Below are 27,548 nucleotides of genomic sequence, written 5' to 3' on the forward strand. Positions count from 1 at the left end.
ACTGTTTTCTGGCACTTTTCGCTTTTACTTATCCTCTGGCCAGAAACTTGGGATGTGTTTCTTTCACATGACACATGATCGGCATCGCGATCAATGATCTCAGACCAGCTGGTGGGTGCATCAAGGCAACCAAAGAATTTACTCTGTTCAAGGATTTTTTGGTTCCTTTAATGCACCATGATATGCGTGATTTGGTTTATTTATCCACCCTTGGTGTTGCACAGGTCCAGCACATGGTCTAGGAAATGTTGCAGAGTCGACACATTGAGTGAACGATCTAATGGTATTTATTTATTTATAGATCTTGCATGCTGCAAAATGTTTGTTTTACATTATCAGTCTTCAGTCTTAACTTCAAGACAAATGTTTTAAAAACAAAAAAAGGAACCTTCTCAAACGTTTTGTTTTAAATGCAAATTTACAACAAAAGATGCATGATGCAAAGGAGAGAAAGATATCAAGGAAATTTTAAAAGCAGAAAATAAGACCAGGGACATCCAATCACTCCATGTAGTAGACTTGGTTATCAAGGGGGGGGGGGGGAGGGTTATGATCCATATTTGGGAGATTCAAGGATTATGCACGAGTAAAGGTAAGCATTATGATTCACACATTTATTTCTTCATCCATAATCACACTATTGCTACAGCTCTACATTAAGGATCATCTGTGATCCTTAAATTCAATACTACTACTACCTGAATATAAACTGATATTATCCTATAACAAATCTCTGGTAATTTTTAAATTATTTAATAAAAGTTTTTTATCACTGTGATGTAAAAGCCTGTGACCACTGAGTGTAAAACGAAACAAACAAAAAAACTATCTAAAAAAATATACTTCTACGAATATAAAAGCAGTCAAGGACATGTGGCTTGTACAATGAAAATTATTCTTTGAAGTTGTTAGAGCCACAATGTGAGTGATTCATGTACAGCGATTTGATTGGATCCAAGTCTTTTTCATTACTAGTGGTAAGAGCTAGGTAGAACTGTCATACTGCGAATAAAACATCACATCTCATCTGCCAAGATTGCAAGAGAAAAATGCAGGGCCATTGCTAGTAACAGGCAAACCAAGCCACTTGCCTCCGTCATCTTTTTTTTGTTGTTGTTGTTTATAGTCATCATAAACACCCTAAATACCTAGGAGGAGAATTCAATCATGGACATTGCATCAATCATAATTTTTTCATGGACATTGCCTCAGTCATAATGTTTTCATGGACACAGCCTCAGTCATAATTGTTTCTGGTTAAGAGTTATAAATCAAACATTCAACATGACTGTTATTGCAACAAGTATTTGAGTTGTAAAAATAAAATTATATACCAGTAATTTTAATTTTAACAACCTGTCTATGACAAATTTCAAGTAAGAGCTGACAGCTGTATTTTTCTAATTATTTAAAACTCATTCCTTATCACAGTTATGACTCAACTACATTTGTATTTAGAAAAAAAATATTTCCTCCTTTATAAAAATATCTTAATATGTACAATATTCATTTACAAAGATTCCTAGCTTGTTTTTCTTTGTGTAATTAAAATAAATAGTGAGTTGTTGTAAGAACATGCACCTCTTAAAACAAAACAGGAAACCAAACTAATTTACATCAGTCAGACACCAATATTAAAATAATACACCTCAGGAAGAACAAATTTGTTGTAACTTGAGATCATTCTCACAGAGACAACAGAGGAACAGCCAAAACATTTTATGGTACACTGTTAACAGAAAACACTGAAAATCCCTAAATTACTGACATCTCCAGTGTACACCAGATACACTGACAGTTTGTTGATAAGTCATTTAGTCTTCTAAAATAAGACTTACATGTATCTTGGTTTAAGTTTATGTTGTTGCATAATTTGTGCAACTAGACCATGCAATATGCTTTGAACAGAAATTCTCTTTTTCAAGAATCTTAACTCTTACAGGGAATCTTAGCTAAAAAGCAGTTTTGTTCCAAATCACAAGTTGGTCTTCATGTTTAAAGTGTTTCAACGATTTGAAGTTGAAAAGTCTTTTGCCGGTTTTGAATGCTGGACATATAGTTTCTGCTATTTAAGGATTTCAAATTTTCTGTGCGCCTGACATTTATTTTTGCAAAGCTTGATAGGAAATTATCACATCATTGTGTGCAAGATTAAAATGCAGCATTGTGTGATTCTACAGAAATAAAAGTGTCCCTAAATCATTAAATGAATTTCATATTCCTGATGAATATGTTCGGTTCCAATGAAAAATCTTCTGTAGACTCCATATTGAGAAGTCTAACAGTGCAATGATGTCATAAATTACCATAAACTAAACATGTTGCCACCCAGGTGATTTAAACTGAAAGCCAAACACTTCTTACTCAAAACGCTTGCAAAGATGTCAACCTAAAACCCCTGGATCAGTTAAAGATAACCATTTGGTGTATACACTGGAACCTAAACTGCCTTTAAGCCAAGATTCCCTTTAAAGACAAAGTGCAATGCTGATTGCCTGTCTCTTTGAGGAGCTATAAGGTCTAATGGAGGAATAGTGACCATTTAGATTAGTGTGTTGAGTGTTCCTTGATTGTCTAAGGTGCCCATCTTTCAAAATTGACGACAGCTAGCCTGCAGTCCTGTTGTCCTATGTTCAATCACACTTGTCAATACCATGAACCACAGAGAGGGCTTCCACAACACAACTGAATGCAATGTTAAAAACCATGAGTACCTCCTCGTTTTGAGTTATCAATGGCTGGTAATTTGTAATGTGCAAACTTCTGGCTTGTTTGGTTCTGCAGGACAGATGAAAACTGTTTAACACTAGAGGGAATTTATTAATTAAAACTGAACTTTGATTTCAATTTCTTTTCAAATAAAAATCTATTTAAATATTCATGCCCCTTTCAATAACATCTAGAGTTTGCGACCTAAGGCCCGGATTAAACGTCACATTTCACATGCACTGAATCTAATTGCTGAATTAAGTGCATGTAAAATGTGACATTTAAATCAATTAATGCGACATATTTCAATTAAATGTGAGTTCAGTCGAATACACGACTGAAGTTCGACAGTTGATTTAAACACCGCATTTTACATGGGCCGAATCTAATTCATAAATCATGTTAAATTATATTTTACCCATAACTCCACAGTTTTGTGCTGCATGACATGCGCACAACAAGCTGAAGGGAATTTTTGGCAGCAGTTGCAGCAGAAGATGTATCATGTAGAAGGAAGGCTGTTGAAGATGCCAGTATATGTGGTTATTGCTTCGCTCCGATCGTGTAATGCAGTTATGCAAAACCAATTAAGCTTAAGTTTCATCCTTCAAGCAAAAACCGCTCTGTGGTACATGACATGCGGAGTAGGAAAGCAATATGGCCACTGTAAGTATAATGGTGTGTGCGGTGGTTCTTAGTTCTCTTCAGCAAAGTTATGTAGAAGATGGAGAACAAAGTCTACAAACTTGAATTTGACCAGCAGAGTGAAAGGAAATCAGAGTTTAAAAGGTAATGAACTGCCATCTGCATTATAAATCACCCCATTCTGTTTGCTCAAATGGTGTATGAAAGGTATGAATGATCTTAACACAAAATGTGCTCCTTATCATTGTCAGCCGCATTGGTGAGAAACTTAGAGTGGAGTCAGCTGGGAATGAACACGTCGCTCGCGCTCAGCAATTTTATTGGACCAAAAAATGCGACATTTAAATCAAATCAGCCGAACTTATTCATTCGAGTTGACTAAAATTAGTATTTAATTTGGAGCATGTAAAATGCGACGTTTAAACCGGGCCAGACTAATAGCTGCATTTTCGTTTGCTCTCAGTGGCACTAATAAATATTTATTATGATGACAGCAAACAAACCTTGGAAAAAAGAAACACTTAAAATGGATCAAATTCTATCAAACCCAACCCACAGACATAACTTTTTGAACCCGTTGAAGTAAACTTCTGTTTCCTGAGAGGTCCAACTACATTTTTACATGTAAATATAATTTCAAGACAGCACTGTAATTATTATAACTTGAGTGACGTTAAAATGGCAAGCAGTACAATAAATTCCATGTACCTTGACTTTATTTTTTTCCTGGTGAATGATGGAAGGAAACGATGTGGGAAAGGTTGTTGTTTGTATTGTAGTTGCAACTGGTATCTTCGGTAGACTTGTGCCAAAAGTTGTGTGCTTGTATCCAACACCTAGAGATGGTAGTGATGGCTGTTGATGTGCCACTTCACCAGTTAAGCCAATTCCTTCTTCTTTTGGAAGAAAAGACTACAAGAAAAAAAAGTATCAAATCAATAAAGAAACTAAAATGAGCTGTGCATCCTTGACTTAATGTTAACACATTATATTAATGGTTTTAAACTGAACATGGTAATGCCATGAAGGAGACACAATACCACAACCACAAACTAAAGGCCCTGGTTATTCACCATATCCTATAAATATCAGAATCATCCCATCCCTAAGTTACCACATGGTTTTGGAATTTAGTTCAAGTAAATGAATGTACATTTAAAACGCCAAACATCAAGCAAATACAGTTACACGAACAGAATCTTCTTTTTAACCGCGCGGCCATGGGCCAAGCGCAGTTCATGGTTTACCCGTGGTTTATTTATTTATTTATTTTTTTGTTGGTGACCAGACGCAGACCTCCACTCAGCCAAATTCCGAGTCACACAACATGCAATGTTTTTTCTGCCAGAAGCTGTTAAAACATTAATACACGGATAATTTTACGGATATTGTTTCCTTTGTTGTGGATAAAATATATTTTCTTTTGGTTTTATTGAAGCGTTGGATTCAAAGGGAATGATAAATACGCTAAAAAAAGGTATTACGTCAGCCATGGAATGCGTTGACCTTGCAGCTTTCACTTTCGCTACATGACTAATAAGATTGTGTTTACTTTGCAAGTTTATTTCGCCAGAAGCGACGGTCATTAATTTATTTGCAAGTTTGTGAGTATTTCTTGTGGTTTTAGGCAAATGAAGTAAATTCTTTGGCTGTTTCATCGCAGCGAGTTCATAGATCGGAAGGAAAATGACAGAAATATTTGCAAGCCAAGCAAAGAACATGTCAGAAAATGCAAGGATTATGTCATTGGTAGGGAAATAACCTCCGTACTAAAGATAGCCGTGGATAACGCAATTCTTGAATTATGTGACCTGTGTGACTTCTTTGCTAGCCCTTTACTCAAGGAAAAAAAATTTAATTTAATCTTGACTTTTAAGAAAGAAAGCTGTTGTTAATAGTGTTCGTATCTTCATGCCCATACATATCCCAAAGAAAGTTCCAGATTAAGACTATTACGTCATCGGAGATTTCACAATGGCTACAACTGATGGTGCAATAGTACAGTCTGTGTTGATCAAGTGATGTGATGTCTACAGTAATCAATGAATCATCAAGGATTACTTTCAAATGTGCACTGCGTTGCGACTGTAGTGCTAAGAAAACAGTTAAACTCTAAAAGTGCAGTTTTAAGATCTAACAGATCTTGTTATTTCTTAATGAAGTCACATTGCTCTTATTAGTCCGGAGTCATAGGACAGTAAAAATTAGCCCTAAAAAACAACAAGTTAAAAAAACAACTTTGGTTGTTCAGAATACTTCAGAAGCATCCCAGAAGTTAGGAAAATACCGTTGTTTGTGAGTGGTAAACAAAGCGGCAATTGGCCAAAACACTTCCAAATTGGTAAAACACTTAACTCTAAATGGCAGAAAACCTCTCTTAAGAAACACAACAACTGCTCACTGGAAACTGTCTAAAAACCCTCCCATAAACGTAAGTGCAAAAATTCGTACACACAATAAACCTGCCCGTAACTGTTTTGGTGCACATGCTATTTGCACCTCACGCCACCTCGGAACTGTCTTCTTAACAACCATATTACCCTGATTCAAGATTATGATCAAAATACAGCATGAATTTTAATATTGCCTAATACCACAAAACTGCAACCCCAATGTTCTTCTGTGAACTTAACATTTATAACTGATAAAATAATGCTTCTTTTCTTGGACATAGTTAAAGAAACAAACTAAACCCATGCAAGCTGTTGTAACTATGTGTAACAGACTAGATGCTTGATAACTGATAAAGCCATTACGATACCTCAGTGGGTGAGCGGGCATGACTTCGGCCAATCACATGTTTCCTCTGAAATCACAAGTTAAACAAAAGTATTAAAAACCACAACAATATTACAACTTCTGCTTATGTCTTGATAATTTGTACAGTTCCAGCAAATATCCATAACCACCAAAGGAAGGTCATTGGAAAATCCAAGGTGAGGGGGGTTTCAAACACCAAATTTTTATCCGAAATTATAAAGTCAAATGAATCTAAACTGGAATTTGCAGAGGGATAGTGGGGTTCAAACCAAAACACCTTCCGTGGAGAGGGGGGTGGGTATGAGGGGCAAGGATATTTTCTGGAACAACACATTCTCATATCAAACCCTAAGATTATTTTCATAACAGTCTTGTAAAAGAAAAAAATAGAAAATATGTCTAACAAAGCCAACAATTTGCAAACCCATTTCCATGGGTCATTCTATTTTCCACACTTAACTATAAATCCTTAACAATTAAATTAAAAATGTCCACCTTATTGAATAAATTTTGCTTCTATCTTTGTATCACAACTAAAACCGACATGGAGGACGCATGCTAGCAAACCCAGTTCACTGTTAATAGGAAATGGAAGAATAGTTACCTTCTTTTTCACCATCCGGTGCGGCTTAGTGATAACTGATGCCTCAGAAGGTGACGACAACCGTGTATTGACAGCTTGACGCTTGTCTAACTCTCTATTGAAAAAATAGCAAACTAGTGGTTATATTGTGCACAAATTCAATTAACATACTTAAACACAACAAAAACATATTTAACCATACAACATTTATAGACATGTACCTGCAATGTACAAATATTCATTTATATCTTACTGACAATATAGTACTAATGTTCTATAACCATTGGTGACCATTTCTGTTGCCCTTTTTTCTTAAATTCACAAATATAAACTAGATGTTTGTGCATGGTACACCAATCTTTCTGTCATGTTAAGAAATTAGAAAAAAGTTATAGCTTTGTCAAAAAACAAAAAGGGCAAAACAGGTGTTTGTCTGTGTATATGGAAGGTCTTCCTTGTTGTGCAACTATCAGCGTAGTGGTTAATTTCAGTTGCCTAGCAGACTGCATATCTACTGTCAGTATTAATCTTTGTTGATAACAAGCCCACTTTCGATTAAATGTCGGGTCTCCCAGGTAGACCTCACCAAATTCATATTCCAGGTGAAATAAACTCTAATAAACCATGGGCTCAAATAAACTACAATAGCCAAAAAAATGCAGGATCCAAGAAGTCAAGTTTCAAATAACAGTCAGGGCAATAAGGTGATTCCTCACATTTGCATTGCGCATCCTTACTGCGCAATAGCGCCACTAGCGCACGCTCGTGCACGTGCACATTGAAAACATCATGGATTTGCCTTGATAATGAGTTCTGTCAGTTGAAAAATGGCTATAGCTCACTAACGAGCACGGGCACCCCAATTTTTTCCCAGTCGTTTTAATCAACTAATCATTAGCTTTGTGTGAGAAAAGACTGATCTGATTTCTATTGCTGAAAATTGACGAAATTAGGAAAATAATAGCTGCACTGTGGTCTTTTCTATTTTGCAGTTTGATAGCCGTGGCAAGCAATTTGATTCAATATTTTAACAAGGATTCAGCTGTCTGTCAAAATCAACCTTAAAAAGTTTATTTGTGTACAACACAAGTATTGACTGTAGTTTGAGGCGTGTTTTTATGAGTCTGGGCTCACAAAGATTTTACCATACCTTGGAATGCATTATTGTAATAAGCATTAAACAATGACAAAATGGGACATTTTCAATGCCTCACTGCTCCTTAACAAGCATGGGCACCCCCCCCTTTTTTTTATTTTATAATTATTTAAAGTTTTCATGTGATAAATATTCAGTGGACAAAATTTGAACAAAAATGTACTGGCAGTTTTATTTCAGGGAAATTACATTAACTGAGAAAATATGGCAGATGTATCAGGAAAAAGTTTCAAAAGTTGTAGCAATTTGTACAGATGGTCAGTAAAGAAACAGTAATATTACTTATAGCGGGGAGGTACAATAGACCAAACAATTTCAAAATGGAGATCTTTCCAAACCAATTTATTTTGATGCCACAAATTCACTTGGACAAATTAACATTGAACAAGTAATGGCATGATTATGTGCCAACTGACATTCTTCAGCAGTGCTGATAGGCAAGAGCGGTTATGCCCACGCTAGTAAGTACACTAAGCGGGGTAACCCCACCCTTCTAGGAAATTCCTTGCTCAAGATATGTCAAAATCATTCAAAATTAAACGTAACAACTGCTCATATATACTTTTAAGAGTGTGTCCATGAGAAAACCAGGCAGGAGGTGATACAGCTCAAGTCACCGATTTCGCTCAAACTTGGCACAAATGTTGCGTTTGGTGAGTAAATGATCATGGCAAAATATTTTATTCCCTTCAAGTTAGGGGGACCCCCCCTAAAAAATGGCCATTTGTCACTAATTTATGCATATTTAATTAGCTGTCTTTGATTTAGTAATTCTACAACAAGGCCACATAAAAATGAAATCCACTGGATCGTGTTCTGCTATTATTAATTGAAAAGCACAGATATTCATTTGAACCAGACTGTTGAAGAAATCAACAAACAAATTGTACACTGAAGATGTTTATTCTGCTATTCGTCCTTCCGTCGGTTCGGTACAGCTGAAAGTTACAAATGTAAAGCTTGCGACTCGAACAAGTATTGAATTCCAAAAAAAAAACGATACAAATGAACGACCACTTACATATTTTTAAGTCCAATGTAAACAGTATGCCAGCACAGAAAGAATATTGAAGTCCCCAAACATTTTATAGCTTTTTTAAAACTTTAGTGATTGCTCTCACTATCCATGTTAGAATAAGGCGTATTTGCTGTTGCCCGGGGCAGATATTTGCCTTTAATTAAAGGGTATTCACAATACAACAAAATATGCACCTTACTTAAGATGGAGCCACGGAGAGAAATCAAACTGTCTGATTCAAATGAATATCTGTGCTTAGAGATTAATGATAGTAGAACATGATCCATTGGATTTCATTTTTACATGGCCTTTCTTGTTGTAGAAATACTAAATTAAAGACAGCTAATTAAATATGCATAAATTAGTGACAAACAGCCATTTTTGGAGGGGGTCCCCCTAACTTGAAGGGAAAAAAATATTTTGACCTAAGTTTTTGCTGTGATCATTTACTCACCAAACCCAACATTTGTGCCAAGTTTGAGCGAAATCAGTGATTTGAGTTGTATCTGGTTTTCTCATGGACACACTCTTAAACATTTTGAGCCAGTGCACATACCTGAGTTGTCTAAAATAAGGATGTCTCAAGGCCTGTTTCGCTGATATTCTACAACAGAGCATAAAATGCATTACACCTAGATTGTACTTTATTTAGTGAGAGCTTTCATTACTGCTCTAGCACCTAAATAAGGATTTTCCCCTTTGCTTTGCTACCACATTTTTCAAATTGTATGTAGTCTTTGGAACATTTACCAGACTCCTTATTTAGTCCAAATTGTACTAGAAATCACAACATTTTCTAAACTAACAAAATTATTAAGGAGTCTTTAGTCAGGGAAATTATTGTGAAGGTGAATTAATCAACATGACACGAGCGTGGGACAAAGAAAAAATTCTGAGTCCCCGACAGGAATCGAACCCATGACTTCCCGAACACCGGGCGGGCACTCTATCCACTGAGCTACGAGAACTCATGGAGAGCAAGGTCATTTAACTGAGTTCATATATGATAGGTGTCCTGCATACTGCTAGGATCATCGCTATCGAATTCATCGTGAGGAGTGATAAGTTAATAAAGATGGTGAATTTTAAGCTCGGTAATGAAATGTGAAGGTGAATTAATCAACATGACACGAGCGTGGGACAAAGAAAAAATTCTGAGTCCCCGACAGGAATCGAACCCATGACCTCCCGAACACTGGGCGGGCACTCTATCCACTGAGCTACGAGAACTCATGGAGAGCAAGGTCATTTAACTGAGTTCACATTGTTTATGAGTAATGGCCAGAATGTAGTCATAATAGTTCTCTAAGCTTAGCTAATTTTGATGGGTTTGTTAAAGTCAAGGCTGTGTTTATCAATGCTCAGAGCAGAGAACACTTCACTGTCATTCCAACATGTCCTGCTTAAACCAAATGCTATCTAGAAACACAGCCCAGGAAAATCTCCCAAACAGTTTTTCTCACCACAGGTCAATCATTTATAACTCCATATTGGAACCTGACTTCACAGGGCATTACATGGGCTATATTTCCACTGCCTATTTTGTTACTGAATAAGCTTAGAGTCTCTAGTAAGCTTTTTCCTTTCATAAAAGTATATTCAGCTTGCAGCTTTTGCCTTCAAAAGTAAGAGTTTACTGGTTCTTAGGCTGTTAAGTAGGTCATTATCCACATTTCACTTCAACGTATTGATTAATTATTTAAGTATAATATAACCATAGATTTTCCATTTACACAATGCTGCAGTTTTTGCCTGTTGTATATTTCAAGTCTATGTTGAAGTCTGCTTGTGTTTTGTCCTTATGGCATTTAATTTAATGTCTTTCTTATCTTCCACATCACATGACAACTAGTAATTTTAATTACGCTTTGCACTTTGCTTTGATTCTAAGTCTTTGCATTATGATGTAGCTATATTGTCTGAATGTTGTGTCTGTCTGCAATTTTGTTTATTAAGCTTGTTTCTGCATCAAGCTGTCATTTCTGTTAATCATTTTCCATGTCACCATTTTGCACAGAATTTTACTTTCCTACACTAAATATGTACTTTTCTGTACTGGTTTGGATTAATTGATGCTGTCTTGGCCAATAAGAATGCAGAAATTGTTGCTCGTAAATTGTTAGTAATAAAACATGCATGCTATATTTTGGCATTAAGTGCATGTTCCACCATTCACTACAGTACTCAGACTGCACAATCATTTAGATTGTTTAACTTTCAGGATTAAAACAGGGTAAAATATTACAATTATTAATTTTCATTTATTACCTTTCGTCAGGATCATAAGCACACATGAGCTCAATAAGTTCAATGCACTCCTTAGAGACATGATCATGTGGGAGCAGTTTACTGATGCCTGTCCCTGTTTTTGGTGGGAAGTTGAAATTCATGCTACGCGATTTACTGCAAGACAAAGGTATACAATGAGTACACAAAGTAAGTAAAATAGGGTATGTAAAATAAACTGAGTAGCTCAAATTAAAGTAATTTACTTTTAATTTATTAGAGGCTAGCTTTGGTCTAGTGGAATTCTTTTTTCCATTTGCAAAGAGTGCAAAGTCTTGAATACTCATATGGATGTCATTAGTTTAAGAATTATATGTTATGCTAATTATACAGCACATAACATCATCTATGGAAAAAATTTAAAGTTACAGAATGATTTGTATATGATGAATGAATGAATAATGAATGAATGGATGAATGAATGAATGAATGAATTAATTAATTAATTAATTTAAAGTGCATATGACATGAAAAATGTTTTTTGCTTATTTGAAAGGCCTTTCAAAAACAGACGAATGGCGTTTTTCTTTTTGAAATATCTTTTTTCGTTTTAGAGATATTGACGTTTTTCTATTATGCAAATTAGATCAGTGATGACATCATATTGTTTGCAACTAAAAATGGTAAAATACTGAATAAACAATATCTCTAGAAATATTGAAGTAGTGTTCTCGAAACTTGGCACCACAAATGTACATCACAAAAGAAACAAAATGACACCCTTAATGCTGTTGCTATGACAACAGTTATGCCGCTGGAGCTGTCTTAATAAAAACTGAAATTCCCAGTTTTTGACTTAAACCAAGAACCATCTACCCCACCCAATATAATGATGGGAGTTAAGACAATATGGGAACTATGTCTGTTCCAAGTAGAACCCTTTGTCTCACTTTCGAGGTTGCAAATGGTGATGTTTGTTTTTTTGACAGAAAGAGACTGGAGCCGAAAGAGTTGCTATGGCAGCACCACTAAGGGTATCATTTTATTTCTTTTGTGATGTACATTTGGGGTGCCAAGTTTCAAGAACACTGCTTCAATATTCCTAGAGATATCGTTTATTCAGTATTTTACCATTTTTAGTTGCAAACAATATGACGTCATCACTGATCTAATTTGCATAATAGAAAAACGTCAATATTTCTAAAACGAAAAAAGATATTTCAAAAAGAAAAACGTCATTCTTCTGTATTTTGAAGGGCCTTTCAAATAAGCAAAAAATATTTTTCGTGTCATAAACACTTTAAGTGTCAATAGTATTTATCATATTGTAACTTGCAAACATAATGGTGATGGTCTTGTTAATTAGGTGGTGTCTGATCAGTAACAACTACTGCCAATGTAGACTAATTAAGCCCTAACCTTTTAATGCTACACCAAAATGAAAAAAATCAATGAAGAAATAAAGAATTGAAGGGGTGAGTGCAAAACCATGCTAAGTGACGATTTGGGTGAAAAAAAAAATTTTCGCGAAAGGGCTTGAATTTTTGCATGCGGTCTTCAATGTAATAGAAAAACGTGGTCCTGTATTTTTGTCGCTGGTTTTTGCTTCGTTTATAAAGACGCCGCTAGGAAAACCGAGTGGTTTTTCTGCATACGCAATATCTCGAAAACGAAGCGAAGCTTAGCGGAAAAACTACGGGACATTGTTAAACATACCTAAACAAAACTGTATGGGAAATTTGGAGCGTTTTCGACAAAGTTCACTTTTGATTAAAATACCTAGCGCCCTTTTCCCACCGAGGTCTTCAAATAAACGAAGCCGGGCCTTTGTTATGATAAACAGAGCCGACCCTTTGTTATAATAGCCAAGCCAAGCCTTTGTTATAAGTCGAAGTCTCGCCTCGGTTTATTATAACAAAGGATCGGCCCGCCGCGACCGCAAGGACTTTGATTTTACTTAGAAACCAGCAAAATGTCAATTTCACGCAACTTATATAAGCTCAAATTTATTGATTTCAGGTCAAAAGTGGTTAAAACGTTGACTCATGTTAACGCGCGACGGCAAGGATGTTGATTTCTCTTAGAGAGCAGCAAAATGTCAATTTCACGCAACGTAAAAGCTCAAAAATGTCGATTTCAGGTCAAAAAAGGTTTAAATGTTGATTTCATGTTAACCCGTGACGGGAAGGTTGTTGATTTCACTTAGAAAACAGCAAAATGTTGATTTCACGCAGCGTATAAGCTCAAAAATGTTGATTTCAGGTCTAAATAGGTCAAAATGCTGATTTCACGTTAACGCGTGACGGCAAGGATGTTGATTTCGCTTAGAAAACAGCAAAATGTTGATTTCACGCGGCGTATAAGCTCAAAAATGTTGATTTCAGGTCTAAATAGGTCAAAATGCTGATTTCACGTTAGCGCTCGACGGCAAGGATGTTGATTTCGCTTAGAAAACAGCAAAATGTTGATTTCATGCGGCGTATAAGCTCAAAAATGTTGATTTCAGGTCTAAATAGGTCAAAATGCTGATTTCACGTTAGCGCTTGACGGCAAGGATGTTGATTTCGCTTAGAAAACAGCAAAATGTTGATTTAACGCAGCGTATAAGCTCAAAAATGTTGATTTCAGGTCTAAATAGGTCAAAATGCTGATTTCACGTTAACGCGTGACGGCAAGGATGTTGATTTCACTTAGAAAACAGCAAAATGTTAATTTCACGCAACGTATAAGCTCAAAAATGTTGATTTCAGGTTTAAATAGGTAAAATATGGCGGCCGGAAAATAGTGTTAACATCTGGAACTTACTTTGGTTATCTGGGACAATGACTATCTGCACTGAACAAATAAACATCAAATAAGCACTTTTCCAAATACAGCAACGTCTTAAATGGCTAAAAATCACGAGATAAATACATATTTTTCGACAAACGCGATCGTAGCTTTATGTCACGCACCGCCTAACAGTTTAACAAATTAACCCTTCTGCGCAACGTACGGGTCTCCATACATCTGCATGTCCGCTGATCCCAGAAGTTCAAAACACTACAAATCATGCCGATATGAAATAAAATCAAAGCAACCTGGATCACAGATCTATGTTACAATCGATCGCTACTTGTTGGCCATTATTATCTTTAAATGAAAAAAGCCGAAACAATCTAGTTACCAGTTCGAGAAACGCGAGCAGAACGTCATCGCAATGCATGCCGGGAAGGGTCTTTACACCTCGTGCGCGGGAAAACATAGCGGTCGATACAAGACAAATTTTATCACTCTAAAACCAGTTCTCGCTTTCCAAACTTTGACACTAGCAACGCTTGGCAAATGGGCCACAACTCACGAGAGGGTATTTTTCTTGGGCAAGAACTGCTCTTGGACTTTGCTGCCTGGCTCGATCTGACTTCGAACGCCGATAACACGATTACGGTATATCAGCTACCTTCGAAGTTTCAGAACACATTTTGATTCTTTAAAACGTGCTGATGACTTACGGGTTTATCGAGGCTTTATGATGCCTCTCAACCACCAGGCAGGCACACAAGGTACTTTAACACAATGCTTAAGATATTAGTTGACAGAGCTCTAATGCGGCACATCTCTTTTTAGTTCGATGGTATTTCGTTTGCCGCTCGATCGATTCACGTGTTGTGCTCACGTCACAATAGCCGATGTAAACAATCTGTTCCCAGATTTCCGCTCTGTATATGCTGTGAGATTTGATTTTGACTTCATACACTATAAACAGTCTGCCTGTTTGCTGTTCAACAAATAAACTCCTAAAGACATGGCTAGGAAAAGCCAAGTATTTTTGCATACGTTATAACTCGAAAACGAAGCAAAAACCAGCGACAAAAATACAGGGCCGCGTTTTTCTATTACATTGAAAACCACATGCAAAAATTCAAGCCCTTCCGCGAAAATTTTTTTTTCACCCAAATCGTCACTTAGCATGGTTTTGCACTCACCCCTTCAATTATGAAATGTTAATGTCATCGTCAAAGGACAACTCACTTTTGTAACTTTTTAAGAATGTTTGGTGATGGTGTTCCAAGGACATCATGAATCTTGGCAATCTGATCAACTTCATTAGAACCAGGAAAGAGAGGATGTAAGCTGTTAAAAAGAACATACAATCAACAGTTACAATCACAAAATATTCTACACAGTATTAGATGCAGATGTAAAAACAGCTCTAGGTAAGAGTTAAAATAAACTTAAAGGTGAAGTTATACAAGCCAATTTTTACTGCCAACTTTTATGCCGATTTTTACTACGATCATCAGTTGAGTAAGATGCGACAGAGCTTTGGTGACAAATTTTTGGCCGTCGTCTACAATTTTGCATGCTTTCCTGCTAATGACATCAAAAGCTGACTGGTAGCCACTGGAAACAGAGTCCTTGCCTGTGGCAACAACACCATTTGAACATTAAAACCTGGTCACCAAACTTCCATCTCCATCCATCTTTACTCAACTGATAATCATAGTAATCCATGTTACACAAAACAACTTTTAATACAACTTTATTGCACCAATGGTCAGCATGGTATGTTACACAAGACTTTTTTTAACCCAACATCCAAAATTGGGGCAACAATTTTACAGGTTTTCAATCAATTTCAAAAAACACCTGCAACACATTGCAGCAACAAAATGTTACATTAAAATTCACCCTATGTGCCATATTACACAATATAGATTTTTAACATAAGGTACGTTGCAATAAAAATTGGCTTGTGTAACATCATCTTACAGTGCGTTAACTGAAGCCAGGGCCACCCAGACAATGAAGACCAATCAGATGGCAGAACTGAAACAATAGATTCCAACATTTTCAAATCCAGCCAATCAAATGTCCAGTTCAAAACAATGAAATCCCAACTTGTTTGTTGTGATGCTTACGCAACTACAGTGTCTGTTAATAAATTGTCAGGCTCAAGTCATTACTACTTTCGCATTAGAAAATATTGCGTTACTTTACTTTAGATTTTACATTGACAAGTGTGCCAGTAAACTCATTAGATTGACAGTTTTCCATTGTCAACATACGGCCTCACTTTTATGGTTGTTTAAAAATTTTTTTACAAAATAGATTCCCCTCCTGTTGTCTGTGTGTGTTTCTATTTTTACAAGGCTTTTGGTTATCCACCATGCAGTTCTCGGAAAAACCATCGTGTTCACTGTCTCAGCAGCTGTACATTTCAGAGTTTGAGTTCCCTTTCTGGGTTATCAGTGTATTGAAATAACATCTTCATGGAAAATTCAAACAATTTTTTTTCCGCATTGTACTATATCAAAGCTTCAGTGTGTAAAATCACTCACTGAAAAACAAAAAACAATAGCGCCATGCATAGGAACCTCCCCTGGGTGGAAAAATTGAAAAAATTTCAAACAAAGAATTCAGGTTACACTTCCATTTTTGTATCAAGTTAACTTTTCATTTCTCCTGCTTGAAGTTTGCTTTCAGCTTCTTTCGGTTACTTCAAAAATAATCCCTTTCCAATTAGGACATTTCGAACCTGTGCACATGCAAAACTACTCAGAGACCATTTGAAAGGTTTCTTTTAAACAGCCACGACATTATTCAGATTATTCAAACCCTGCACCACTCATTCTGCTGGCAATATATATTTACGAGTCACACTCTTACGCAGCTTTTCTTTTCATGTATTTTCTAAACCAACCAACGACCCCTGCATAGAAAGTGCAGCATATAATTTCTCTTAAACCCACAAGCATGGCCACAAGCACCCGAAACTACTAATGGCTTGAGCTTGACAATTTATTAAGTGACACCGCCTTAGCATCACAACAAACTAGTTGAGATTTCATTGTTTTGTACCGGACATTTGATTGGCTGGATTTGAAAATGTTGGGATCTATTGTTGCAGTTCTGCCATCTGATTGGTTTTCATTGTCTGGGTGGCCCCGGTTTCAGTAAACACACTGTAATTAGATATTCAGTAAAAGAGGAAGATGAGATTAAAACAATATGTGTGAAAATCCACTTGATTACAGAACAAAGCTGAAGCATGCCATGTCTATACTGAGCTCGAAATTAAAAGATCCTCAAGTCACCATTTGGTGACTGGGTGGTAAAAAATAGTCACCAAATGCAAACTTATAGTCACCAGATCGTAAAGTTAAATAGAAGAGATACAACCATAGGTATACATGACGTACTCAGTGCTCAAGGGTTTGCAATGCATTATAAGGCGATTTCAAACATGGTCAGCCATTTGGAAGTTTTCCGATGTGAGAGAATCATTTCCAGCAAAGCAAAAGGATAGATTCACTCTGTGCATGCACTATTTAGAATCAAACATGGCGATCAAAGAATCGCAGGTTTGTTTTGTTATATCTATTCGAATGAATTGTATCTTTCATCCACCAGTAAGGTTGTTTTCTTTTGAAGTTAAAAGGTTAACAAAAGAAAAGTTGAGTCACCCACTGGCGACCAGTTCTTATGAGCCCTGCCATAAAGCTTGTAACCTTTGAGACAAATATCTTACTGTCTCCAATATATTTTATCTCTAAGTATGCATATTGTCTTTGCACATCATTGTTAGGTCTAAAAGAAAATTGTATTATAACAATACTGTTCAACTTGTCCCTGCGTTGAACAAATAATTACCTAACATTAAAAAAACAGTTTTAAAAAACATAACAATGAAGCTAATTTAATCATGAGCATGAAGAAATGAAGCATGCAGGTACAGTAACATGTGATAATTTGATCATGACTATACATGTGCTGCAACTCAGCTGTCCCCTTGTATTGAGTGATTTCTACATCTTCTTACGTTCAACCTTAAAAACTTATTCACCTCAATACTTCAAAGAACACACATCCTACACTCCACATATCCATCTTGTGAGTATAGTAACCATCAGTCAACAAACATTCAGGAGCACGATACCTAAAACCAAACACCAACACAATGACAAGGTCTGGTCAGTGGCTGGACCCATGGTGATTATACTATCATTAAGTTACAACACTGTTTGTACAAGAAAATCCAATAAACCAATGTGGGAGACATCCAACACTCACACGGGTAAAAACTGATTCAGCACAAGCATTATGCCTTATAATGTCTGCTTTGCAATATCTGGGCTGTGAAATTGTCATAGATAGTGTGAAAGCACTACTGACAGTATGTAATAAAGTTCAGGTCTTCAGCATGTTAATGAGGATGTTCATTACAGTTCAAACTAGCCAGTCACTTTCAGGGCCATCATTAAGTTTTGATTCACCAGTAGCCTTCATCTTCACACCAGTAGCAAACTTGTATCTTTTTGGGTGATTTGTATCAACTTCGAGGGTCCATCAAACATACTCAGTCATAGCAGCTGTTATAGGTTATGGCCCTTATTGACAGCCCTGACTTTTCTTCCATGTACAACAACCATCCTTCAAACCCCTTTTTAGAGTGGTTCAGAGGAAATGAGTTGTTCCATTTTATCACTGTAGATTCATTCTTTGTTTAGACAGAAACTTGCAGTTGATCCAGTGAAGATTGTTAAAACATTTTCTCATGCAACATTAGCAGGGTGTGTTTCCCATCCTTATAAGGACTGGTTAAGTACCACTACCTTACCATCTTGTTGATATGTATTCTGTGTAAGGCTGTTTTGAGTAAACACTACGACATGATCCAAAGTCTGCAAGTTTTACAACATCATCCTGAAATTAAAGCATTTAACACATATTAAGTTTTAAGCAAAGGACTTTTTGGTTTTCTAATTGAGCATCTTTAAGGGAAAGGGGATAGAATGTTATCAGAAAAAAATTGGGGTTCAAAAACTGTTTCGGTTCACAACTTTGTGAAGGGACTTTGCAGCTTACATATTTCAGGAGCAAATGAAAATACTTCTAAAATGTATATATACCACATGTTAATTGTTTATCAAAATGATTGACTATGTGGTGAACTAACTTGGCCATGTTACATCAACACATTTGTTTAATTTTACTATTTCAATTGAGATATTGAGATTCATTGTATTGGGTACTAAAAAACTCACCTTGATTAATATATTTTCTGGCTTGACATCTCTATGAAATATTCCATTCCTACATTAAAATAAAATAAAAAGATTATTCCATGAAACAAGTTAAGCAATACACTTGTCCAATGCCTCTTTGGTAATACATGTATGTTATTTATCATCCCACTGCAGACAGTAAAGCATAACTTGTGTGAAAGGGTAAAACAAATATGTTACTACTTGCACTTTTTGAGACTGGTTTAACACATCGCTGTGTGAGAGTCACGATAGCCTAATGCTTAGTGCGCTGGACTCCCGATCAGGTGGTCTTCATTTCAGCTCTGACAGCACAATTGTGTTGTGTTCTTGGGAAAAGCACTTCACACTCACAGTGACACTTATCACCCAGGAATATAAATGGGTACTGGTGAGTTATTGGAGCAACCTGACAGAAGGCTGAGCAGTAACCTGTGAGGGACTAACATCCCATCTATAGGGAGTAGCAATATGCTTGTACTCCAAGTAGCTTCATGCTACAGAAACCATAGTTAGTGTTAAGAGCTATGAGTCTGCTGGGCAGTTCCTAAGAGGTTTTACTTTTTGACACACTGTTTGTGCTCCTCCTATATACATTCTGCCACATTTCATGCCATAAAATATTGCCTAGTCAAAGGATGATTTTTCAAGAAGAAAAATGCTGGATACAAAAATTTATCTCTTGTCAATGTAGAGTACTACAGCACACACAAATATGTATCTCCTGTTCACATGTATAACTTACTTTCCTGAAAGACAAAGTATCTTACCTATGCATATGGTCAATAGATTTACATAGCTGGTACATATAGTTCTTGACTTTAACTTCAGATAAATAGTGTCGTCGTCCTAAAGGGAAGACAAGAGCATACCTATTTAATGTGTTGTAACTTTGCAACTTCACCTTTTAGAGGTTACCTGGGAACAAACAAAATGTTAAATAGGCAACTTCAAAATACAGTACAACTATTAAACAATTTTTACTAGCATTCAATACCTCGTATCATTTCATACAAGTTCATATCCATCAGCTCACAAATCAAAGCCAACGCTCCATTCTTCTTGTCACTTAAAATTAAAAATGCAATTGAGAAGTTAGCAATTCAAAGTGCTTTCTTTTTTTTCGCTTACCATAGGATAAGATGTGGACAGGCAGCCCCTGACTACAAAGGTTCACCCTATAGCCTAAGCATCCAGTTGTTTAAATATTAAATATTAAAAGGCTGTGGCATAGTCAAATGGTTAGGGCATCAGACTTCAATTCAATTCCTCTGCCATGCTTAAAAATAGCCAACTGGTCTTCCTCCTGCCATCTGGGATTCTTAACCATGTTACATTCATTAACAGTATCAGTTTCATTGTTTGTTTTTACTGGCCCTGAGAAGCACCATCCAGGAAAAAAGTCAATTAAGATATTTATTTATTTAAAAGTTTTAATATATTTAGCTGGCTTTTCCTGTATACATGTATGTTTTACGTTTATATCTACATTAAATATTCACTTAGTCAAAAATAGAAATTCAATAAAATTGGTTACACATAATCAATAGCTGTGTTAATTAAAGCATTGTATTTCCCACACAGAGACAGAGACATAACCATGGTGAAGTTGATTTCAAGTATAACAGATCTAGCAAAACTGTGTTTAGGTATCTAGCCTGTTTATTTCATTTTTACAATAACTAGACTAGCTTGTTGAAGCTAATACATATTACAACAATAGATTCTGGAACTGTGTGAACAGCAAAAGATCAAAGAATGGCAATTATTCATTGGACACAAGTTTTTAATTTGAGAAGTATGCGACAAAACCATGTCAGTGTAGTGTTGCCCGTTGTCATTTTTAACCAGTTACAGGGTAGCAGATATTGATGGCAGTCTCACAAATGGACAGCAGTTTTAATTCTATCTGTCAAACTTGACAAAAACCAGTACTCTTAACATATTCATCACTGTTTATGGACAGTAACGGATCAAACAAAAGAGCGATTGTGAGCAGAGGTTTCCTCTCAAGTGTCTCTCATTTATCAGAAAGAGAACTCAAGGGAATCGCTGTCTAAGGCAGAGTAGGATTCAACTGTATCTAAATATACACCATAACTTCAGTTCACATTTGACATTTTTTTTTAAAAACCAGAGCCTGTAGACTTTGTACTGTTTTCTGTCCGAATTTTCAGATGATGAAATAAAAATTACAAGTAACCTGAAAAATAGATATAATGGCAATGTCACCCTTGCGACTAAATATTCGCAGAAAACAACGCAACAAAGAAAAAACAATGAACAGAGAGAGAACTCTATGTCAGAAATTCAGGTAATAAAAATCAGCAAGCAATAGAATTTATTGTTCATTCAAACAAAAAGCTTTTAAACATGTTGAAACTTTGGCTTCAAATGAAATTTGTGAATGGCAATCAATTATCAGGAGTGGCATATTTAAATAAAGTCAGTGCAAGAATAAATATATTTTTACTAAATTTTGTTTGTACATTAAGGTCAAGCTTTCAAACTTTGACAAACTAGCACCATATTTGGTTTGATTTAAGCTGACAAAAGAAAATTAAATGGACATTGTACAGTACGCAACCACACGCTTCCTAAATTCTCAAGGAAGGAACATAAAATTCTCTGTTGATACTACTGAGCTTTCTATTGTTTGCAAAAGATTATTAACCAACCAATAAAAGAGGAACAAGTCCCAAGGTAATATCCATCAGTGTCCATTACATTTGACAACAGTCATGAATAAGACAATATAGCCGGCTGTTTCCTAGTATCGTATGAATATCTCAATTCCAAAATAATAATCAAATCAATCATGTTTCCAATTTCTTTGGGGCCGACAGTAAATGAAATATTCTTAGGACCTTTTCAACAAGAGTATTACGCCGCAGATCACAAAACAAAAGATAAGAGCAATCGTTTATATAGCCCAAGATAGGCTAATGATATTTTGTTTTTCCGGTCTGTGCGGTCGGTGAACCATCTCTGCATGCAAGCTTTAATAAGTGAAATAAATTTTTCAAACATCCCAAATAACATATAGCGGCACGTATTTAAAAACATGTACAAACTTTGCTGCTTGCAATGTTTAGCTAGCTGATTTCTTACGAGTTGCGTTCAGTTTGCATGTAACTATAAACCTTCGGATCACGAACTACGAAACTCGATCCGCAAGCGATCAAAGACGAATCACAAGCTTTAGCTTACTCTGAACTCTCCCGTTCTAAGCTCGAGTTCGTTAATATCTATCTAGCAACAGATGTTTACTTACAAGATAATCTCCTTGAGTTCAACCACATTTCCATGCGGACTCAGTCGTCTCATGGCTTGGATTTCTCTCAGGTTGTTCACTTGATCAATACTGGAAAAAAAACAACGAATAAAACGATTAATACAAAATGTAATAAGACAGCTACTACAAAGAATTAAAAAACACAAAACAATAAATATAAATTATGAAGGTGCTTTATAAAACAAAACTCTGTAATGTTTTAGGGCATGAATACGTGCGGGTTACAGAAAATCATATCTGACAGGAATTCTTACGTCTCATAGCGTTGTTTCATCTTCTTGCAAGCAAAATAAGTCCCATCTCGAATGTCCTGAACTTTTAGGACTTCCGAAAAGGTGCCTTCTCCTTTTTTCCCGAGGATACGGTATTCTGTAGAAAGAAAACAAAACATTATTAAAAGTATGAACTGCACAACGCGTGCTAATTTGGAACGCTATGGAGAGAGTGTCATGTCGGAACTATGAAGCACGTGAACCAGTTCAATACTTACTTTGCATGGCCTTCCCGTTTCCGTGAACCTAAAGAGTCATTGCTTACGAAGATGATGCGAAAATCGTCTCTAGAAATCTTCAAAGATGCGTGTAAAACGCGATAAAAGCCAGCACATAAATTTAGGAAACGCCAAGTAACTAACAGCTATTGTTTGTTCTACGCCAGCGAGTTTGCGTATTACGTCGTTGCTATAGAGACAGAAGTAAACGACGGGAGACACTGAAATAGCCCATTACATTAGCCATGGTCCTTAAAGAGATAAATAAATGAAATTAGCTTATTCACTTTCGCGAAAATAAGGCGTGAACGTTCCCTGGCTGCAATTCTTATTTTCAAAGCTCAGCATCAGGGGAAAATAACACCCGACAACAAATAAGTAGTTTTCAGCTGCAATGATCTTCAGCTAGCAGCTGCATGGTGCTTGTCATGGTGTTTGACCAAGTTTTCGCTCTACATGCCATATTCTCCACTCAACCTTTAAGCACCCTATAAAATGGGTACCAGCAAACTGCTTTCAGGACAGCGCGATCGAACCTGACAAAATAATAAACAGTCATTTGACCCCCCCCCCCCTCCCCCAATTAGGGGATACTCGGGGAAAACCGGGGGTTTTCACTCGATTTAGGTTTCCCGGTAGTAGGGGACTGCACCTTTTTCACGGCTTCGCTATACGATGCGGGATTTTGGGGGGATTTCACTCATGGTTCGCGACCCCTCTTAGAAGACTGGGTTCAAGTTGCATGTTCGCAGAAAACATGCAGGCTGAACAACTGACGTCGAAGAAGGTATGAATTCAATCGCTTAATATCATGTTGTGACTTGACTTCAGTAGTACGAAAAAAATCCTGTGAAAGCTCCAGTTGCTAAAAAAATTCCTGCAAGTGCGTGAGTTTTTTTTCCTCGCAAGTCGGCGCTTTCGCTGCATTTCACTGACGGTAAAAGTGAATGCCCCGGGTATTCCTCAATGGACGGTTTAATCTTTCAAACCACTTTTTTTTATTATTTTTGGGGGGTTCTTAAGACATACACACCACTTGCCCACCCCCAGTACTAAACCTTACCCTCCCCTGTCAGGATTCCATACCAACTCCCCCCCCCCTCTCAGATCTATTCCACCTTCAGTCGAGGCACACATCTGTGCCTCGACTGGCACACGAGGCGATAGCTGTGTGTGTCACTGATGTTCTTACCAGATTTTGACGTCTTCTGTGATCTAACAGACATGTACACGCGGCTTATAAAGAAACAAAAAAACAAATGCTAATGAAGTCATCTATACATCTGTCCTCCTGTCGTCGTAAGTAAGAACCAATCCATCTGCGAGAATATGTGTATATGACATGTGTATTTTCACTTGTGGTGACTCGTGATCAGTCGAGTGTGTTTATAGACACGATCGAGTAAGCTTCAGCAATGTCAAGAGACAGGATTTGAACTGCATGCTATCGTGCAATTTTCTCAGAGTGAACAGGGACCACACGGATCGAAGGAGCTGTCTTCATTCAAATTTTCTTCAGGAGTGGTTTATTTACCTTGACGAGGAACTCCAGTTGGATATTCGTGGATCTTTTGGTGCCAAGCACAAATGAGCACCTTTGGATTTTTCCTTCGAGCTAAATTTAAAATCGGACAATTATCCCACACAGATAATTTTTTAGATTGCTGCTACAGAAGACAAGAAGATCAACCGTTAGTGGTTAACTGGTTGTATATGTCCTCCTGGTCCTCCTGGAGAAGACGTAAAACGACGTAAAATCCAAAATTGTGACGGTAATTGCCGTCGGTTTTTAAATCATCCTCCGGCGTAGTCCGGACGGAAAACATTTGATGCATTTTCAGATAGACTTGCCACAAGTCGACCTTTGCTTAAAGGGACACTGTCACCATTTTTAAATAGCATGATTTTGGAAATCTCAAAAACATATATCGATCATTGGAAGCTGAACAATAATGGTATTATTTTGTAGAGCAGTACTCGACAAATGATTAGAACCCATTAGGAAGTGAGGATGGCTAACGATGGCGAGGATGGAAACGGATTGTGATATGGATTTTTGAAAAAGCGTCAGGATGTCAGTTTTTCAAAGGTTCAAGTTTGGCTCAAAAATCGTTGAAATTTTGTTAAAATGTTGCTGCAGTGTGGACTTTCTTCGAGAAATTGCTTTTAATCATTTAGTTAGATCTAATCAATTCTTATTACATAAATTTAGGGACCATTTCGAAAATTTATAACAGTTTTGAGCAAATATATCGTGACAGTCTCCCTTTAATCCTTACCCTATTCATCTCCCTCGAGCGAAGCAAGAGGGCAATTTTCGAGCAACCATCAGGCCAGGGAAAAGTTATTGGAAACTGACTTTTAGAAAGTCTAGTTTTCAGAGTGAAACCTCCGTTCTCAAATTCCTCCGGCATTGTGTGGACGGGACCTGATTGGTTGAGAACTCTCCGGTGGCCCCGGTTGAAAGATCGTTGCAAAATTCGCACGCGCGAATTTTTGCCCTCAAAAACTCTTTTCACAAAATCTTAATCATTGAAAAAGCACCCCTTTGCTTATTAAAATACAGCGTTTTGACGTTTTATTGCGGTGCTTGGTCAAGGGCCTCGCTTATTCGAGGACGGTGCATGTCATAACAACTCCTACTCTTATTCAAGTTGATAGCAACAACCTATCCTGGGTTTCCAAAAGTTTTTCCTGACGCTCATTCGGCTCGATGCTTCGGGTTGGCTGAAGCTCGAAGGTACGAATGGCGAGGCCGCGAGAAAAATCTTTTTCGTGCGGGTCACAACGTAGGCGAAATAATTAGAAACCGGACTAAATGTCTCTTGTTTTGATCGGAATCAGGCAGCTACATAGGGGCGTAAGCCCCCTTTAATGAATGCCGTTTAAATGGATAATGTATTTCGATTAAGGTAGCTTTGTGAGCGAGTGGGTTTTCTTCCTCCAAATTTCTTTGTAGCGGGTTTAGTGGGAATGAGGCTAAATAACGAGCGAAAGGAGTTTCGGACGAGAGGGAATGGAAAACTATTTTTCCTTCTCTGCACCCCCTCCCCGCCCACCATCCAACATGGCGGTGAGTTCCCTCAGTGTTCACTGCACAGTATGGTGGTCCATTGTTATCATAGCAAAACTACCGGCAGATGCAGTAAAAAATGTGAAAAAAAAATTAAATAAATAAATAAACTTTTTTTTTCCGCGACCGAGATCTCGGTAACCGGGATGAAAATTTTCCCATATGAACACTCCAGCCCGGGTGACCAGGACGAAACTTTTTTGACAAAATAGCTTCGCTTTCCCAACATAGCGGCCAAAATGGATAACTTTTGTCTTGTATGTACTTCCACTTCAGAAAAACGCGGATCACCAAAGCTACGAGAGTCGCGAACAACTCAAGTTTGTGTGACACCATTTTGGTTTTGTTTCTTGAGTTTCATCCCGGTCGAAAGGGCTGAAATTTCCCGTATTAACAGACCACAAAATTCGTCCCAGTAACCGAGCCAGGCCTGTTACTCGGCTCATATGAAGAGGCCCTGAGCGAAATGATTGCGATATGAAAGGTCCACTGCAGGCGGTGTGAATTTTTTTATTCATTATTTCTTAAATTTATTTTTGTATTTTTAATTATTCTTTCAATTCACTTTTAAATTTTATTATATTTCTATTTTTGTCTTGTTTTTTTATTTCATTATTTTTTTAACGTTTCGAGGAACGTTTTGAGTCATTGTCGTTTAGAATTGTGTGATTTTCCCATAAAATATATAGTACATCGTTCCATGCGCCTGGTACTTTCTACCTATCGAGATTTTTTTCCAACGAACGCACGTGATTAGGCATAAATGGGGTAAGATCGGCCCATCCTATCTCTTTAGCGACCACGGTGACCTATCTTTTTTATTGTATTTTTCGATACAGTGCTTGGTAGGGAACATTCAGGGAAAGTTTTATTTCTGAGGAATTATCCTAAGAACTAGGGTGTTTAAAAGATAGTAATGCTGCGGCACATTATGTTGGTCGTGACATATTTTACGCAGTGATTCATCTACTTCATGCATGCTGATGCATCGATGGCGACGTGTGACAAGGGATCGTGACAAAAAAAGCGCATAGTGATCGGCTGAACTATGTTTGGACATAAAATGATACACATCAACCTCCCGTTTACGAGGTCGGGAAAATCGAAATATGTGGAAATTGTAGGAGCAGAAATCTAACTTATAAATTCTGTACTGGTGCGCATTAAATGTCTCTAGAGTGTTGACAGGAGACTGTGTCGAGGAGGCGTCCATCGCGATGTGTGAAAATGCTAAAACTTTTGCTTAAATTCATGTTTGGATGAAAAGGAATAGATCGTTGCATATATGAAATGAGCGTGTTCTACGGTTTTCGTTTGTTTTAATTATTCTACAAGCTTTAGTAACGACGATTTCTCTTCATTAAGAATTCGACCAAGGAGGCGAGACCTCTAAGACATGACATACTAAGTTTAAAATTAAGATGTCACAATTAATCGTCCAAATTTACAAACTTTCACATACTGCATTAAGAACAAAAGCAAGAGTTGTGAGAGTCAAGCACGATCTCCTTCCCTTCGTTTTACAGGTAAAACCACTAATCTTTCTCACTGGAATCATAGTTAATG

At 36.9% G+C, this 27,548-nt stretch overlaps 1 protein-coding gene across 1 annotated transcript; it reads right to left on the reverse strand.

Annotated features, from left to right (window-relative positions):
- Window positions 1–540: 540 nt before the first annotated feature.
- On the reverse strand, window positions 541–23,464 carry LOC145483711 (MAPK/MAK/MRK overlapping kinase-like). The gene is made up of 15 exons (XM_081462255.1): window positions 22,910–23,464; window positions 22,674–22,788; window positions 22,399–22,488; window positions 20,122–20,192; window positions 19,895–19,973; window positions 19,125–19,173; window positions 18,698–18,783; window positions 17,924–18,016; window positions 15,109–15,210; window positions 11,140–11,274; window positions 9,428–9,475; window positions 6,719–6,812; window positions 6,116–6,160; window positions 4,063–4,266; window positions 541–2,778 (listed from the first exon to the last, which is right to left on the reverse strand). Exons 1-15 carry the CDS (start codon window positions 22,914–22,916, stop codon window positions 2,698–2,700), a joined length of 1,299 nt encoding a protein of 432 aa, XP_081318381.1. The 5' UTR covers window positions 22,917–23,464; the 3' UTR covers window positions 541–2,697.
- Window positions 23,465–27,548: the final 4,084 nt, after the last annotated feature.

The sequence above is a fragment of the Orbicella franksi genome, chromosome 4 (assembly GCF_964199315.1).
Source record: "Orbicella franksi chromosome 4, jaOrbFran1.1, whole genome shotgun sequence".
NCBI lineage: Eukaryota > Metazoa > Cnidaria > Anthozoa > Scleractinia > Merulinidae > Orbicella > Orbicella franksi.